Raw genomic sequence first — 14816 nt, 5'->3', positions numbered from 1 at the left:
GTTTCTGTTTGCTCTGTCCTTGAGATACCCAGTACATATACCAGTTGCACCAAAGATCCATGTGTTCTCTCTTTTCCTCTCCATGTTTGGATCATAGACCTGACTGTTTACTGTTGACTGCTGCCTTCCATGTGTGACTTAGAAGAAAGAGCTGTGCCAGTATTTGACAATGATTGAACAAGCACTGACTTCTGCAAAGAAGTCAAGGGAACCCTCGAGTATGTCAGGGTCTAACTAGATGAAGTGGGAGAAGTACAGCTGCCAGCGTAACCCTCATTGTATAGTTGTGAGGAGGATTGTATGGTGTGACACCCCTTGTCAGCACTTCTTCTCTGCCTCTTGTGGTAGTTCATTGGCAGCCTGTTGCAGGAGACAGAGAAATGCTTAATGTGATGACTTAGCATCGTGTGCTTTTACTGGCAAGATGTGTGTCAGCAGCACAAACTTCCCCTGTAATAACAAAGTGAGTGAACAAGTGCCTGGAGAAGGTAATAGGATGGATTAGGGGCAATAAACTGAAGCTCAATTCAGACAGAACTAATCAATGGCAAAGCTGCTCAAAGACTGAGGAGTCCTGGAGGTGGTTACACTTCCCATGAAGAGACAGGTTTGTAGCTTGGGAGTGCTTCTGATTCCTGGCCAATGACTGGAAGTTCGGGTCTCTTCCATGGCAGATAGCACCTTTCATCAGCTTTGGCTGATTCTCCAGCTACGGTCGTTCCTCAGGTTGTATCTGTCTGGAAATGTTAGTGGGCCCAAAATGTGCAGCCAGGCTATTGTCTGGGGACAGATAACAGGGATTGCATTATCCCTGTGCTGAAAGATCTATGCGGGCTGCCCATCTGTTTCTAGGCACAATTGATGGTTCTAGTTCTTGCATTTCAGTCCCAAAATGGCTTGGGATCAGAGTACTTGAAGGATTACTTCCTCTCATACTATTCAGCCTAAGTGCTGATTTCTGTGCCCCTTGCCTGTAAGATGACACAGGTGACTGCCAGAAATGGGGCTTTTCAGTGGTGGCACCATGCCTTTGGAATACCTCCCTCCCTTGAAGCAAGCCTGGTACCTGCCTTACTCTCCTTTAGGCATCCGACTGAAACACATCTCTTTTTTTCTTATGGCCCCCTGTAGGGGATTTTTTATTTGCATTTACTAAAAACTACAACGAAATTAGGGAGGGAATCTACACACTACAGGAGAAAGAAAAGAAAACCCACTAAGAACCCAAGGGTTGGAGGTCACACTGTAAAAAATTTGCTTAACAATAATAAAAAGCTTTCTTTAACATTGAGAGTGATCAATCATCATAGCTTGTAAAAACATCCCAACACATCTGACTATATGAAGAGTAGTCCAGGAGAATCGCTATTTAACTTAGACAAATTACAGAGAACAATGGCATCTCATTTAACCATTATTTTTCCCTTCACCATTAAAAGCAAATTAACAATAAGTCTCCCTCAGTACACAATCTCATTTTCTCTTCCTTTGCTGTTTTCCTCTTTCTTCTTCCCTGTGGCACCATCCTGCTGTATCAGGAACTGGCCATCTCAAAACAAAGTCCCTTCTCCTTTTTCCAGGACTGTTCCACTTAAATTCTTGCCTTCAATCATAGGGGTCGTTCCAATTTGCTTTTCACTGCCCGACTTGAAGAGAGTCTCGTCACCTTATTGCCCAGTAGACTTAATCAGGATATAACCATGGAGGATACTCCTTCGCTTTAAGCCTCGCTTATGGTCTGCATACAGGCCCTTAGAATTGCAAATGCCCATTTGACTCTCCTCTTCGATCCTGGAAGCCCCTATGATCATTGGTTAGATGCTTCTCCAATATTAACACAGTCCTTTTAAAAGCAACAGCTGATATGTAGCACAGTTCTTGCATAGTACCTCGTTTATACCAACAGGGAACAAAGGCTTAAGACACAGTTTGCAAGAGTCTATGATTATTTCCGGTCAGATGGTTAACCAGCAGCTCTTCCACTTCCTGGAGAAAGCTTGGATATCGCTTGTTGTTCTTACTACGTTGTCCGTCGCCATTTTAAGGATGTTTACTTTTACAAAGTTTGCCAAAGTCCCGAAAACTTGCTTCAGCACTTCTTAACCTAGAATCTCTCCGTATAGTCCATTGCCGCTTTTAAACCTGCCCCCCTTTCTTCTAGCTCCGTAATGCTTATAAACAGTTCTTAGCGGAGGAGAGTCTGACTGAAACACATCTTTTCACCCAGGCTTTTAACTGAGGGGTTCCAACAGTTAAAACTGTTTTTATGATTTGCTTCTAGCCTGATGAATATGCTATGGATAAATTTTAGGCTGCTGAATGTTGTTTCTATGCCATGACTTGTTTTTATGATATTGTAATAATTCACACAGGTTCTAGAAAGGCAAATGCATTTTCTAAATTATTTGGAAAATGTCTGTTATTTCTCCAGGGAACCTGCTTATAAAATAAAACATAAATAAAACAAAAGTTTTAAAACCCACAGTTCAAAACACTGTAGAATATAAAACAGCATAAAACATGAGCAGCTTAAAAAAAAATTCAGGCAAAAAACAGACTATAAAATGATGCTTAAAAGATCAACCCCTTTGGTAAAAACCTGGGTAAGAGAAACATTTTGGCCTGGTGCCTAAAAGAAAGCATTGTAGGTGCCAGGCAAGCCTCAAGGTGAAGGACATTCCATAGGCGAAGTGCCACTACTGAAAAAGCTCTGTCTCCAGTTGCCACCTGCCACATATCTGAAGGCGGGGGGGGGGGCACATTGAGCAGGGCTTGTGAGTAAGATGTTAATTGACAGGTTGCATAGTATGGGAGGGGGCTGTCATTCAAGTATCCTGCCCTCACGCTGTTTAGGGCTTTAAAGGCAAGTACGAACACATTTAATTGTGCTTGGAAACAAATGGGCAGTCAGGGTAGATCTTTCAGCACTGGTTGATATGATCCTTGTATCACACCCCTGAAAGTAGCCTGACTGCTGTGTATTGGATTGAACTTAAGTTTTGGGACTTGTAAAGGCTTAGCAAGGTTTGCAGAGAGGATTCCTTAGTTGTCAGGTTGCTTTAGGGTTTCAGTGGTTCACCAGCTAGTTCCTTTGAAACGATGCTAATTGTGCAAATGTTTCAAATATTATTTAGCTTTTTGTTTACAGAGATAATTTCCTGTTTAGCTTTTGGTGAACGTTCTTTCTTGGTTTCGAGCAAGTATCTTCAATGCTCTTTTTATTTCATAGTTTGAATTGGGAGATGTTCAGTCCCCTGGTCAGCATGCTTTTATTGCTTATGGCCCAGACTACCACTATGTCTTTGTATGGTGGGTAGGTAAGGTACAGTTCATCTGAGTTTTCAAGAAGAGGTCATCACCTTGAATGATTCCCCTTACACGTAACCTTTAGGTAAAGCGGTCAAGTGATGCTGCCACTGTCCATTTAAGATGGTAGAGTGGCATCCAAAACATTGGTTTTATGTTCAAGAACACAATGCAGAAATGTACTTCCTTGAACAAACGTTCAGGCAAAGCTACTGTGATTCTTCTGTCTCTGGTGAAATGATAATAGGTTTTGTCCATTTGCAAAGCTGACTTGCAGGTAACCTACTTAGGAATCTGGCTGGAGATTTGGGTACAGTTTTATAAATAGCTTTATTTGCCTGTACAGTGATGGGCCAGAAGTCCTTAAACTCCCCAAATTCAACTACAGTCTTAACACAGCAGTGATGGAGCAACATAGGTATGGTGATCAGTCAACAGTGGCATCCTTCTCTGTGGGTTGTGACTGATCAGACTCTGTTATGATGATCCAGTTGACATGAAGATGGTGTGGAATCTGTAAGATACCACTGAAGTTTAATCGCTCCCAAGTTTATGTGCTCCCAAGGTGGACTTCAAATCTGCTGTTCCTCTGTCTTGGGAGAGGGGGGAGTGAAATAGTGGAAGCTGTGCAGGGTGCTGGCAGAGAAACAGGTGAATAACAGAAAGGAAACAGAAAGAAAGTGCTAGCAGGAAGTTGGGGTGCTAGGTAATCAAGAACTTCTGAAGACTGTAATGCTGCTGTTTGACTGTACCCGTGAGCCACTGTATTCTTTTGCAGGCTACTTGTGCCTGTACATGGAGAAAGATGAGCTGCTTGGAACCACACTTATCCTGGCTTGGGTCCCAAATTCTCGCATCCAGAGACAGGACGAGGAGGCCCTCCGCTATATCACACCAGAGAGCTCCCCGGTCCGTAAGGCTCCCCGCAAGCGTAATCGCCACACTCAGAGTTTTGGCACCCCTATGCAGTCTTCCTCCTCTGAACAGAAGCAAGCTGTGACCCCGAAGGAAGAGGAGGACATCTTGACCGTGTCGCAGCTGGTTAAGGATGACAGCTCTCCTTCGGAAGAAGGGGAGAAGCTGCCCCAGGGTTGCTTGGCAACAGACAGCATCCACAGCCCTGCACAGCCTGCCCACAGTGTCTCAGGAATCTTATCGACAATCAGTTCTCAGGACAAGCAGAACCGGTTGGAGGCATTGGAGGAAGGACTGGAGGGCCCCCTGGAGACTGGGGAGGATGAGGGCTCTTTGGAATTGTCTGCTGATGATGTTAGCAGGGACAGCACATTTGACTCTGACTCTGATGCCTTCTCTTCACCATTCTGTCTCTCCCCTATAAGCGAAGCACTTGGGGAAAATGTCAGCTCTGTGTTCCTGGTTAATGAAAACAGGTGAGTTATGTTCCTGTGTTTCTTGGGGGATGGAAGGGGGCAGAGGCCAAAACAGAGGAATCGTAGAGCAAATCCTTGTTGTGCTACTCTGTGTGTGTGTGTGTGTGGGATGTTTAATTAAATTCTTTCATACAACCTCAAATCTGCCTTGTTGCAACTCCAAGAGATAGAAGCTTGAATCCCGTTAGCTATACAAACCTGGTGAGATTCCTCTGAGATTTTTGCATTGACAGGAATCACTAGAAATGATTGACTGGCGCTCTAGGATGTAAAGCCTGCTTCTTCTGAACCATCCACCGCAATAGAGGTGTACCGCAGTACTTTCCATGATGTACTTGGCTCACCTTCACTGGGCATCTGTTAAATATGGAGCTTATGGAAGCTGTAGGATGTTGGAGTCATGTAATGGACAATGACCAGTTGTCTGGCTGTGCAGATTCCTTCACAGCAAGCTGCTTCATTCTGTTTTACAATATTGCTGTCTGCAGCCAAGATAACTTTCACCTGCTAATCAGTGGGCTGTTATCTGTGTGATAGTGCAATCCTGTGCAGAATTCTCCCAGTCTAAACTCATTAAAATAAATACGTTTAGACTGGGGTAACTCTGCATAGGATTGCACTCTCATTTACGTGCTCACGTTCATAAACAGCTAAGCTGTCTTCTCTCTGCTTTCCTTTAGAGCCACTGTATGATAGCTTGGCACGCTTGTACTTTGAAATGTGTATCTCATGCATTCTGTCTTCTTGGGATGGGATGGGATACCCATCTGGGGTGGATGCTTATACTTGTCAGCCTAGTGGGACGGAAGACACAGTTCTCTAGTCCAGTCCAGTGGCACATACATGTTTGTGTAACTTGTGCTTTGTTCATGTTCCTTCTGATGGGAAGAGTGCCCTCATGTGGCCGTGAAATTACACTGCAAGATAGTACATAAATCTTGAAGATTTCTTTTAAAGTCCTCTTTGTAAAATTGGTATGAGATTGCAGGTGCTCTATGCTGTTTTCTCAGTAGCTGATAATATCCACAACCAATGGAGTTATGTTTAATGGAATAATTTGGTTTGCATCAATGGTGTTTTCTTCTGCTAGAAAGCATGTTTCAATTGAAACAGGTCTTCTTGGAAGCCAGTCCAGTTGAAATCATAGAATGTTAGAGTTGGAAGGGATCTTGCAGGTCATCTAGTCCAACCCCCTGCACTCTGCAGGAGCATAGCCGAAAGATAGCCCTACAACATACCCGAAAGATGGTCGTCCAGCCTCCGCTTGAAAATGTCCAGCAAAGGAGCATCCACCCCCCCCACCCCCCAAGGCAGTCTGTTCTACTGCTCAACCACTCTTACAGTTAGGAAGTTTCTCCTGATACTTAGCCAGTAATGACTCCCTTGTAATTTCAACCCATTAGATCTAGTCTTGCAATCTGGAACAAAAGAGAATAGATCTGCTCCATCTTCTACATGACAGCCCTTCAAATACTTGAAGACTGCAATCATGTTCCCTCTAAGCCTTCTCTTTCCCAGGCTACACATACCCAACTCTTTCAGCCTTTCCTCATAAGACTTGGATTCCAATCCTCTCATGATCCTGGTTGCCCTCCTCTGGACACTCTCGAGCTTGTCAACATCCTTCCTAAAATGTGGTGCCCAAAACTGTACACAGTACTCCAGTTGAGGCCTGACCATAGCAGAATAGAGCAGAACTACCACCTCCTGTGATCTGGACACAATGCTTCTGTTAATGCATCCTAAGATTGCATTAGCTTTCTTCGCAGTCACATCGCACTGCAGGCTCATGTTTAGCTTGTGATCAACCAGAACACCTAGATCCCTTTCACATGTGCTGCTGTCAAGTCAAGTCCCTCCTATTCTATATCTGTGCCTTTGATTTTTTGTACTTAAGTGTAAGACTTCACACTTATCTCTATTGAAATTCATTTTATTTGTCTCAGCTCACTGTTCCAGCCTATCTAGATCATTTTGAATCCTGACTCTGTCTTCTTCAGAATTAGCAATCCCACCCAGCTTCGTGTCATCTCCAAATCTGATAAGCATCCCCACTATGTCTTCCTCCGGGTCATTTATAAAAACATTGAACACCGGGCCTAGGACCGAGCCCTGCGGCACTCCACTCGAGACTTCCCTCCACGTAGGCGCAGAGCCATTTACGAGCACTCTTTGCTTATGATTTTTCAACCAACCATGAATCCATCGAATGGTTGTACCATCCAGCCCACACTTAACCAGCTTATCCTCGAGGATATCATGAGAAACTTTGTCAAATGCTTTACTGAAATCTAGATACACTATATCCATAGCATTGCCAGAGCCAACCATTTTAGTAACTCTTGTCAAAAAAGGAGATAAGGTTGGTTTGGCATGACTTATTCTTGATAAACCCATGCTGGCTACTGCCAATTAACTCATTCCATTCAAGGTGCTCACAGACAGAGCGTTTAATAATCTGCTCTAGAATTTTTCCAGGTATTGATGTCAAACTGACAGGCCTGTAATTTCCTGGGTCCGTCCCCCCCCCTTTTAAAAGAGATTTATTTATAAAGTTATAATAACATAGCAAGTTGACATATTACAGAGCGGTGGCGCAGGCAGTAAAACGCCTGCATTAACATCACTCGAAGGCATTTAACTGCCTGCGCCACCACTCCCATTGAACTTCCCAAATGGCAAGCAGTTATTGGTATCTCAGGTGAGAACCCCTTGTTAATATATTGACAAGTCCTAAACTGTTGTTGGCATTATGAATGCTTTCAGCCCTACCCCCACACTAATTTATTGTACCTATGTAGCTTACGAAGACCAAAGAGTGCTATAGAGAGGTAAAAAGATGTATATCAGTACTCATGTCCTTTTTTTTGAATAGTGAGAGATTCCAAGGGTTGGTTCCCTTTAGAGGACTTTGTTTTGTAGTATTTGTAGTATTTGATTATAGACAAATTTGCAAGATCAGATCAGTGGTCCATCTAGTTCAATATACTGTTTCATACAGCAGCCAACCTATTTCCCTGGAGGGACAAACAAACAGGGCATATGAGCCTTCCCTGATGCAGCTTCCTAGCTCTGGTGTTCAAAGGCTTGCTGCCTCTGTACATGGAAGTTCACTATGGTTAGTAGCCATCAATCTCTCTAACCCCCAAGATCTGTTCACACACTGTGTTCATATCTTCCACTAGCTACAGTCTGCTTTCTGGAGTCTAACTTCTGCTTTTCTTTTCTTTTTAAAGATTTATTTATAAAGTTATAATAACATAGCAAATTGACATATACATTATATATACTTTCAAGTCTAGAATCACCTTGTTGCTCAACCATCTATAAACTTTGGACCAACGCTTACGGTACAACTTATCTTTATCTTGTAATACAACACTTAGCCTATCCATTTCCACTATTTCTAGTAGTTTATGTATTAAGTCTTCTTTTGAGGGAGTTCTATCCGTTTTCCAACATTTGGCTAGAAGTATTCTAGCAGATGTTAAAATATAAGTTATAATATAACATTCAGCTTGATTACAACCATCTGGTAAGATATTGAGCAGGTATATTTCAGGAGTGAGTGCCAAGTCAATATTCATTATTTCTTGTATTATTTTACAAATCATACACCAAAATGTATGCATTTTTCCACACCTCCACCACATATGATAGTATGTACCCACATTATTTTTACATTTCCAACATTTGTTTGATACATTTGAATAGCACTTTGTTATTTTGTCCGGAGACCAATGTCATCTATGAAAAATCTTATATATGTTTTCTTTATAGGAGGTAGATCGCAAAAGTTTAGCTGCTTGCCAAGTTTTTTGCCAGTCATCTAAGTCTATATTATGTCCTATATCCTGCATCCAAGTAATCATTGTATTTTTAACATGCTAGTCCTGCATGTGTTTATCTAATAAAAAATTATATAAGTTTATAATCATTTTCTCATCTGTTGTCAACCAAATTTTATCCAGTTCATTTTTATGTCTATAAAATCCTAGTTTATTGTCTTTCTGAAATCTACATTTCAATTGTAGATTTTCCCACCACGTTAATTGGAAATTTTGCAAGAGTAGATCTTCTTCTTGTTTTAGTTTATCTGTTTTATCTAAAAGGTCTTCGTAGCTTATTCTCTTTTCCTCACTAAGTAATGAGTTTTATGAAAGCTTCCAAGGGGGACACCCATTTAGGGGTTTTCAGATAGTATCATTCTTTTACTTCTTTCCATATTTTTAACAATGCTCCTCTTATGGTATGTTGTTGGAAATTCAGGTATATGTTATCTTTTCCGTACCATACATAAGCATGCCATCCCATACTCGTCATGTCCTTCCAATTTCAAGCTTCTAGTATTTTCTAGGGTTAGCCAGTTTTTAATCCATCCTAAGGATGCTGCTTTATAATATAAATTCCAGTAAGGCAGTCCAAATCCCCCTCTTTCTTTTTTATCCTATAGGATCTTCAATTTAATCCTTAGTTTCTTTGAATACCAAATAAATTGCCTAATAGGCTTATCCAGATCCTTAAAATATTGCTTTTTTTTTTTAGTATCAGTACATTTTGGACTAGGAAGAGGATTCTTGGGAGCACGTTCATTTTAATTGTTGCAATCCTGCCCATGAAAGACAATTGGAGGTCTTTCCAGTTTATGAGATCTTTCTTTATATCCTTCAAAAGTTTAATATAGTTGTCTTGTATTAAAGAGCTGCTTCTATTAGTCATCAGAACACCTAGGTATTTAACTTTTTTCTTCCCTTCCATCGACGAGGTTTCTTGTATTTATTCTATCAACTTTTGATCACAATTTTTCGTTAGGATATTTAAGTCCTGCTATGTGTCCATATTCTTGAATTACTTTAATCAACTGTGTAACAGATGTTATAGGTTATTCTTCTAAGATATATACTAGATCATCCACGAAGGCCTGGAGTTTAAATTCCTCTCTTTTAATTCTCAATCCTTTTATTTGTTTGTTCTCTCTTACTAAGTCATTCAATGTTTCTAGAGTAAATATAAATAGAAGTGGTGCAAGCGGGCAACCTTGTCTCGTTCCCTTTTGTATTTCTATACTTTGAGTCATATCTCCGTTTATTATAATTTTAGCGTTTTGGTTTTTATATATTGCTTTAATCATTGCAAGAAAGGATGGACCACAATCCCATAGTGCCAGTTTTTGGTGTAAAAATTCCCAATTGAAGTTATCAAAGGCTTTTTCTGCATCCAGGAATATCAACACCATCTGTTTGTCTGAGTGGGTCTCATAATACTCTAAAACGTTAACTATAGTTATTATATTATTTTTAAGTTGACATCTTGGCAGAAATCCTGCTTGATCTTGATGGATAACTTGAATCAATACGTTTTTGAATCTGGCAGCTATTATGTTGGCAAATATTTTATAATATACATTTAACAGGGATATAGGTCTATAATTTCTGATCGCTTTCTCATCTGTTCCTATGTTATGACAATGTTATTAAGGCTTGATTCCATGTATCTGGTTGTCTTTCTGTCACTATAATGTTTTAGAGTACCGTTTTTAATGGTAGTATTAACTGATCGTCAATTTTCTGGTAGATTTCTGTTGGTAGTCCATCTGGACCTGGTGTTTTCTTTTTCTTTAATTTTCTAATTGTGATTGGTTCATTTAATATTGTTTTCTGTTTTTCCCTTCTTGAAGATCGGGACAACATTTGCTCTTCTCCAGTCTTCTGGCACAACACCAGTACTCCAGGACATCTCAAAGATTAGATCCAGAGGCTCTGAAATAACATCTGTAATTTCTTTTAGCACCCTGGGATGCAAGCCATCTGGCCCTGGAGATTTGAAAATATTTAAGGCAGCTAGATGCTCTCTAACCATCTCCTTACTTACTCTGGCCTGGCAGTTCCTCCTTCCTTCGTATGCCCTGCATTCTTCAGTTTGTATACAGCTCGCCTTACGGTTAAAGACTGACACAAAGTGAGAGTTGAGTAATTCTGCTTTGTCTTCATCCCTTGTTAAGGCTTGACTGTCTTCCCCTAGCAATGAGCTTACTCCATCCCTGTTCTTCTTTTTGCTCCGAACATAGGCATAGAAACCTTTCTTGTTATTTTTAGCATCCCTTGCAAGCCTCAGCTCCATCTGCGCTTTAATCTTTTTGACACCATCCCTACAGATTCGAGCCTGCTTCTTGTACTCACCCTCAGTAATTTGACCCTCCTTCCAGTTCCTGTACATTTCCCTTTTTAGTCTCAGCTCCTTAGAGAGTTCCTTGTTCAGCCACCTCGGCTTCATTACCTGTCTCCCACCTTTCTTACTGGAACAGTTTGCGATTGTGCCTTAAGCACCATTTTTCAGCATCACCCATCCTTCCTGTGCAGATTTCCCCCTCAGAATTTCCAGCCACGGGATCCTACCTAATATTTCTCTGAGTTTTTTGAAATCAGCTTTCCTGAAGTCCAGGATACGAGTCCTACTATGTCCTGGTTTCACATCCTTCTCTATGTCAAATTCCAAGCTGACATGGTCACTATTCCCCAAGGATCCCACAACGTTCACTTCATCAACCAGTTCTTCCCTGTTAGAATTAAATCTAGGATAGCAGATCCTTTGGTTCGCACCTCCAGCTTCTGAGACATGAAGTTGTCCGCAAGACTATTCAAGAATCTGCAGGATGCCCCATGTCTAGCAGAGTTAGATTTCCAGCAAATATCTGGATAAATGAAGTCTCCCATAACCACAACATCCTGTCTCTGTGAAAGTTTAGCAAGCTGTTGTACAAATGCATCATCCAGTTCCTCCGGTTGGTTCGGAGGTCTGTAGTATACCCCCACAACAATAGCCCCTTCTTTTCCCCCTCGTTCTATCCTTACCCACACAATTTCAACAGGGCAACTCTTGAAATCCTGAATTTCAGTGCAATTTCAGTGTATTCATTCTTGACATGTAGTGCCACCCCGCCTCCTTTTTTGTTTATTCTGTTCCCTTTGAACAAGGTATATCCTTCAATTGCTGTGCTCCATATATGAGACTCATCCCACCAAGTCTCAGTGATACTTATCAGATCATACTTACTTTCCAATATTTGAAGTTCAAGTTCCTCCTGTTTATTTCCCATACTCTGTGCCTTAGTATAAAGACATCTCAGATTACAGACATCCTTTCCTGCTATAGGTCCCTTCGAATTTACCTGAAAATGACTGAACTCACCACTCTCCCATTCATTTATTCTCTGGTCACTCCCTTTCTTGAACTTAGTGTTGGTGATGCCACACAACATCAGGCTTTTTCTTCCCACCCCCGATGGCTTCAGTGTGACATTATTTTATAAATAAGGTTTAGAAATGTGATGTCTGAAGGCATATACTGTTTAGATAGGTCTGTTTGTATTGAAACCATTCTGACCTGCCTTTTCTCATTAATTGAGGTGGTTTTAGTCATGAATGTGGCAGATAACCTAGTTAAAACTGGGCAGATGGATGATCCTTGTTATGAAACATCAGCAAAGGGAAGGCCCATGCTAATGAAATCTTCAATAACTGGAAGTAAAACAGACGGCACCCTTCTGTGCTTATGAGTAATGGAAGCTGGTTTATTGCTGAAGTCACCATTGAATTTACTTCCAGTTGCATGATTCCAGCTGACCTTTTGAGAATACACATGTGCAAAACTATAGTGATGGCTTTTTACAGGAGCTACAAATCCTTTGTGGAAAAAGCCACAGAGTTGTCGGAGCACTTCATTGGAAAAGGTATCTCTAACTCTTCTTTGGCTTGTGTTTACTTAATTTTTTCTATCAGATCCTCCTGTGTAGTGAAAAATTGCTTTAGTGTTTAGTTGTTAAAAACTACTTGCAGTATCTCCAGGCTGCTGTGTCTTGTGACCCTTTATGGAAAATAAAGACTCTGTGCTTTATTACTTGAATGCAAAAGACGTTTCTGATATTAACTTTATAAGTAGACATTTGCTTTGGACGCATAATGACTCAGATTCCATCTCTGGCATCTCCAGGTAACAGAAAGTGCTGGGAAAGACCAGTCTAGGCCTGAGTCCTTGGAGTGATGCCACCAGTCAGAGTAGATATGTGCTGGGCCAGGTTGGCCATGGTCTGATGATCCTATTTAAGCTATTTTGTATGTTAACCCTGCACTCTTGACAGTACTGGAGTTGAATAAGTGTGTACAATTACCTGATCTGCTTCCTGAGCAGAAAAGAAAGCTGTAACTTTGTTACAACTGTGGTTACTGTGAAGGCAAATTCCTACTGGGTTGTGCATATGTACACATCACATGTGGGTTATGTGTAGTGTTCCTAGCTTGGTGGTAGAGATGTGCTTTGACTGCCAAAGGTTTCTAGTTTGATCCCTAGCGTCATCTGTTGAAAAGCGTTTTGAGTATGAAATGTTGAGAATGCTCCTTCTCTTCCAGAGACCCTGAAGAACCACTGCTAGTCAGAGTAGATAGTACTGAGATAGCTCTGTAATGTGACTCAAAAGGCAGCTTCATGTAGTACACTGCCAAGACATTGTAAAGAGGCACAGTTTATACAATAAACTGATGTGGATTACATTGTTCATTCTTTACACCGTTTCTCCCTGTACACCGGCTACCTGTTTGTCCTGCAAGTCTGAAATTTTTAGTTCAAAAATTCTGCAAATTAATAAGTCCTCCAAGAAGAGTCATTATTAGCTCTTTATGGGTTATGTTCAATGGCAGGTATCAGCTGTGGTGATAAAAGTGATGCAGTAGAGGTAATCTTTCTTGCCTTGTGAGAACATGCCCAAATTCTGTTGGTGCCTGGTGGCAGCCATCTCCAGAGTAATAAAAAGGAAGGATTATGGCATCCTTAACAGATTTCTTGTTTGTTCAGAGTATTGTTATTAGCTTTTTTGTGCTAGACTCTGATTCATCTCATGTCTAAATTGCTTCCTCAGTTAACAGATATGTATTAACAGATATGTATATGCACACTGGTGGGTAGAGAGGCAGATTGTAATGGTGTAACTAAAAGGCCCTGTAATGCTTTGATGCAGAGTTGAAATATATACAAGAAAAGCAGAGTAGGCACTCTGGATGTGCATTGTGGCTCAAGTTTCAGGTACATCCGATCACACACCACCACCCAGATGTTGCATGCTTCCTTGCGCTAGAGATATAAAATTTCTGGAAATTTTGAAGCCATGGAAAAAACCTTTCCCCCCTTTTTTTCCAGAAAAAACAGGAATTTTTGGAAAATTTTTTAAAAATGCAATATTAGTACATGCAGTGTACATAAATTGGCTTGGCATAAAGGTATCATGTTTGATACATTAAAAGTACAGCTTATTCAAAAAATAATGACAAATTGAATTTACTTCAGATTTTTTTATTATAAATGGAACTACAGGGTCCTGAAATGTAAAGAAGCCCTGAATTATAAGGAACCTCTTTTGCCAGTTTATGAGAGTAGGCAAAAAACCCCATCTGAATAAAAACCGAAGAAACCATCAACATAACAAAAGAACATTATTTTATCTCCTCTAATCTTCCTACTCCTCCATAGTACAAACAGCTGAGAAGACAGAATCAGATCCACCAATTTATTTATTTATTTATTCTTCAAATTTGTACCCTGCCCTCCCAGCCAAGGCCAGCTCAGGGCGGCTTACATAAAATCACCAAAAAACATTTAAAATAGTACAATAAACCATTTAAAACAGTATTAAAACCAATTCACAATTCCATAATAAGTGCTCATCTTGCTGTTATTGAGTTCGTGATGGCTACCATCAGCTCTCTCTTCCCATAGCCGGCTCGCAGGTCTTCTGGAGATGTCTTTCAGGTGGCTGGCACAGGCTGTCGATATAAATTCCAGAGGCAACAGGGCTTCTTATCATAGTTATTAGAGGTGGCAGCAGCTCCAAAAGCCTGGCAGCTCTGTTTTACAGACCCTGCTCAACTGTAAGAGGTTCCGCAGGGCCCTGATCTCCTCTGGGAGCTCATTCCACCAGGATGGAGCCGCCACTGAGAAGGCCCTGGTTGTCACCAGCCTGGCCTCCTTGAGACTCAGGAGGGCCAGTCGGTTCTAGACTCCTGAACACAGTGCTCTCAGTGAAACATGTGGGGAAAGGCGGGTCCCTCAGGTGTGTAGGTTCCTGACCAT

At 41.1% G+C, this 14816-nt stretch overlaps 1 protein-coding gene across 2 annotated transcripts in view; it reads left to right on the top strand.

Annotated features, from left to right (window-relative positions):
* TBC1D16 (TBC1 domain family member 16) overlaps positions 1-14816 on the top strand; it is an 80273-nt gene that overhangs the window by 16667 nt on the left and 48790 nt on the right. For both annotated transcript variants that reach the window (XM_015422470.1, XM_015422469.1), the window contains exon 4: positions 4085-4697. In XM_015422470.1, coding sequence (XP_015277956.1) covers positions 4085-4697 — 613 coding nt within the window. The remainder of the gene's footprint in view (positions 1-4084; positions 4698-14816) is intronic.

This window comes from Gekko japonicus, unplaced genomic scaffold (assembly GCF_001447785.1).
Source record: "Gekko japonicus isolate JY-2015 unplaced genomic scaffold, Gekko_japonicus_V1.1 scaffold1222, whole genome shotgun sequence".
NCBI classification, from domain to species: domain Eukaryota; kingdom Metazoa; phylum Chordata; class Lepidosauria; order Squamata; family Gekkonidae; genus Gekko; species Gekko japonicus.
Note: the sequence above shows the minus strand (reverse complement) of the source record. Positions and strands in the feature narration are given on the sequence as shown.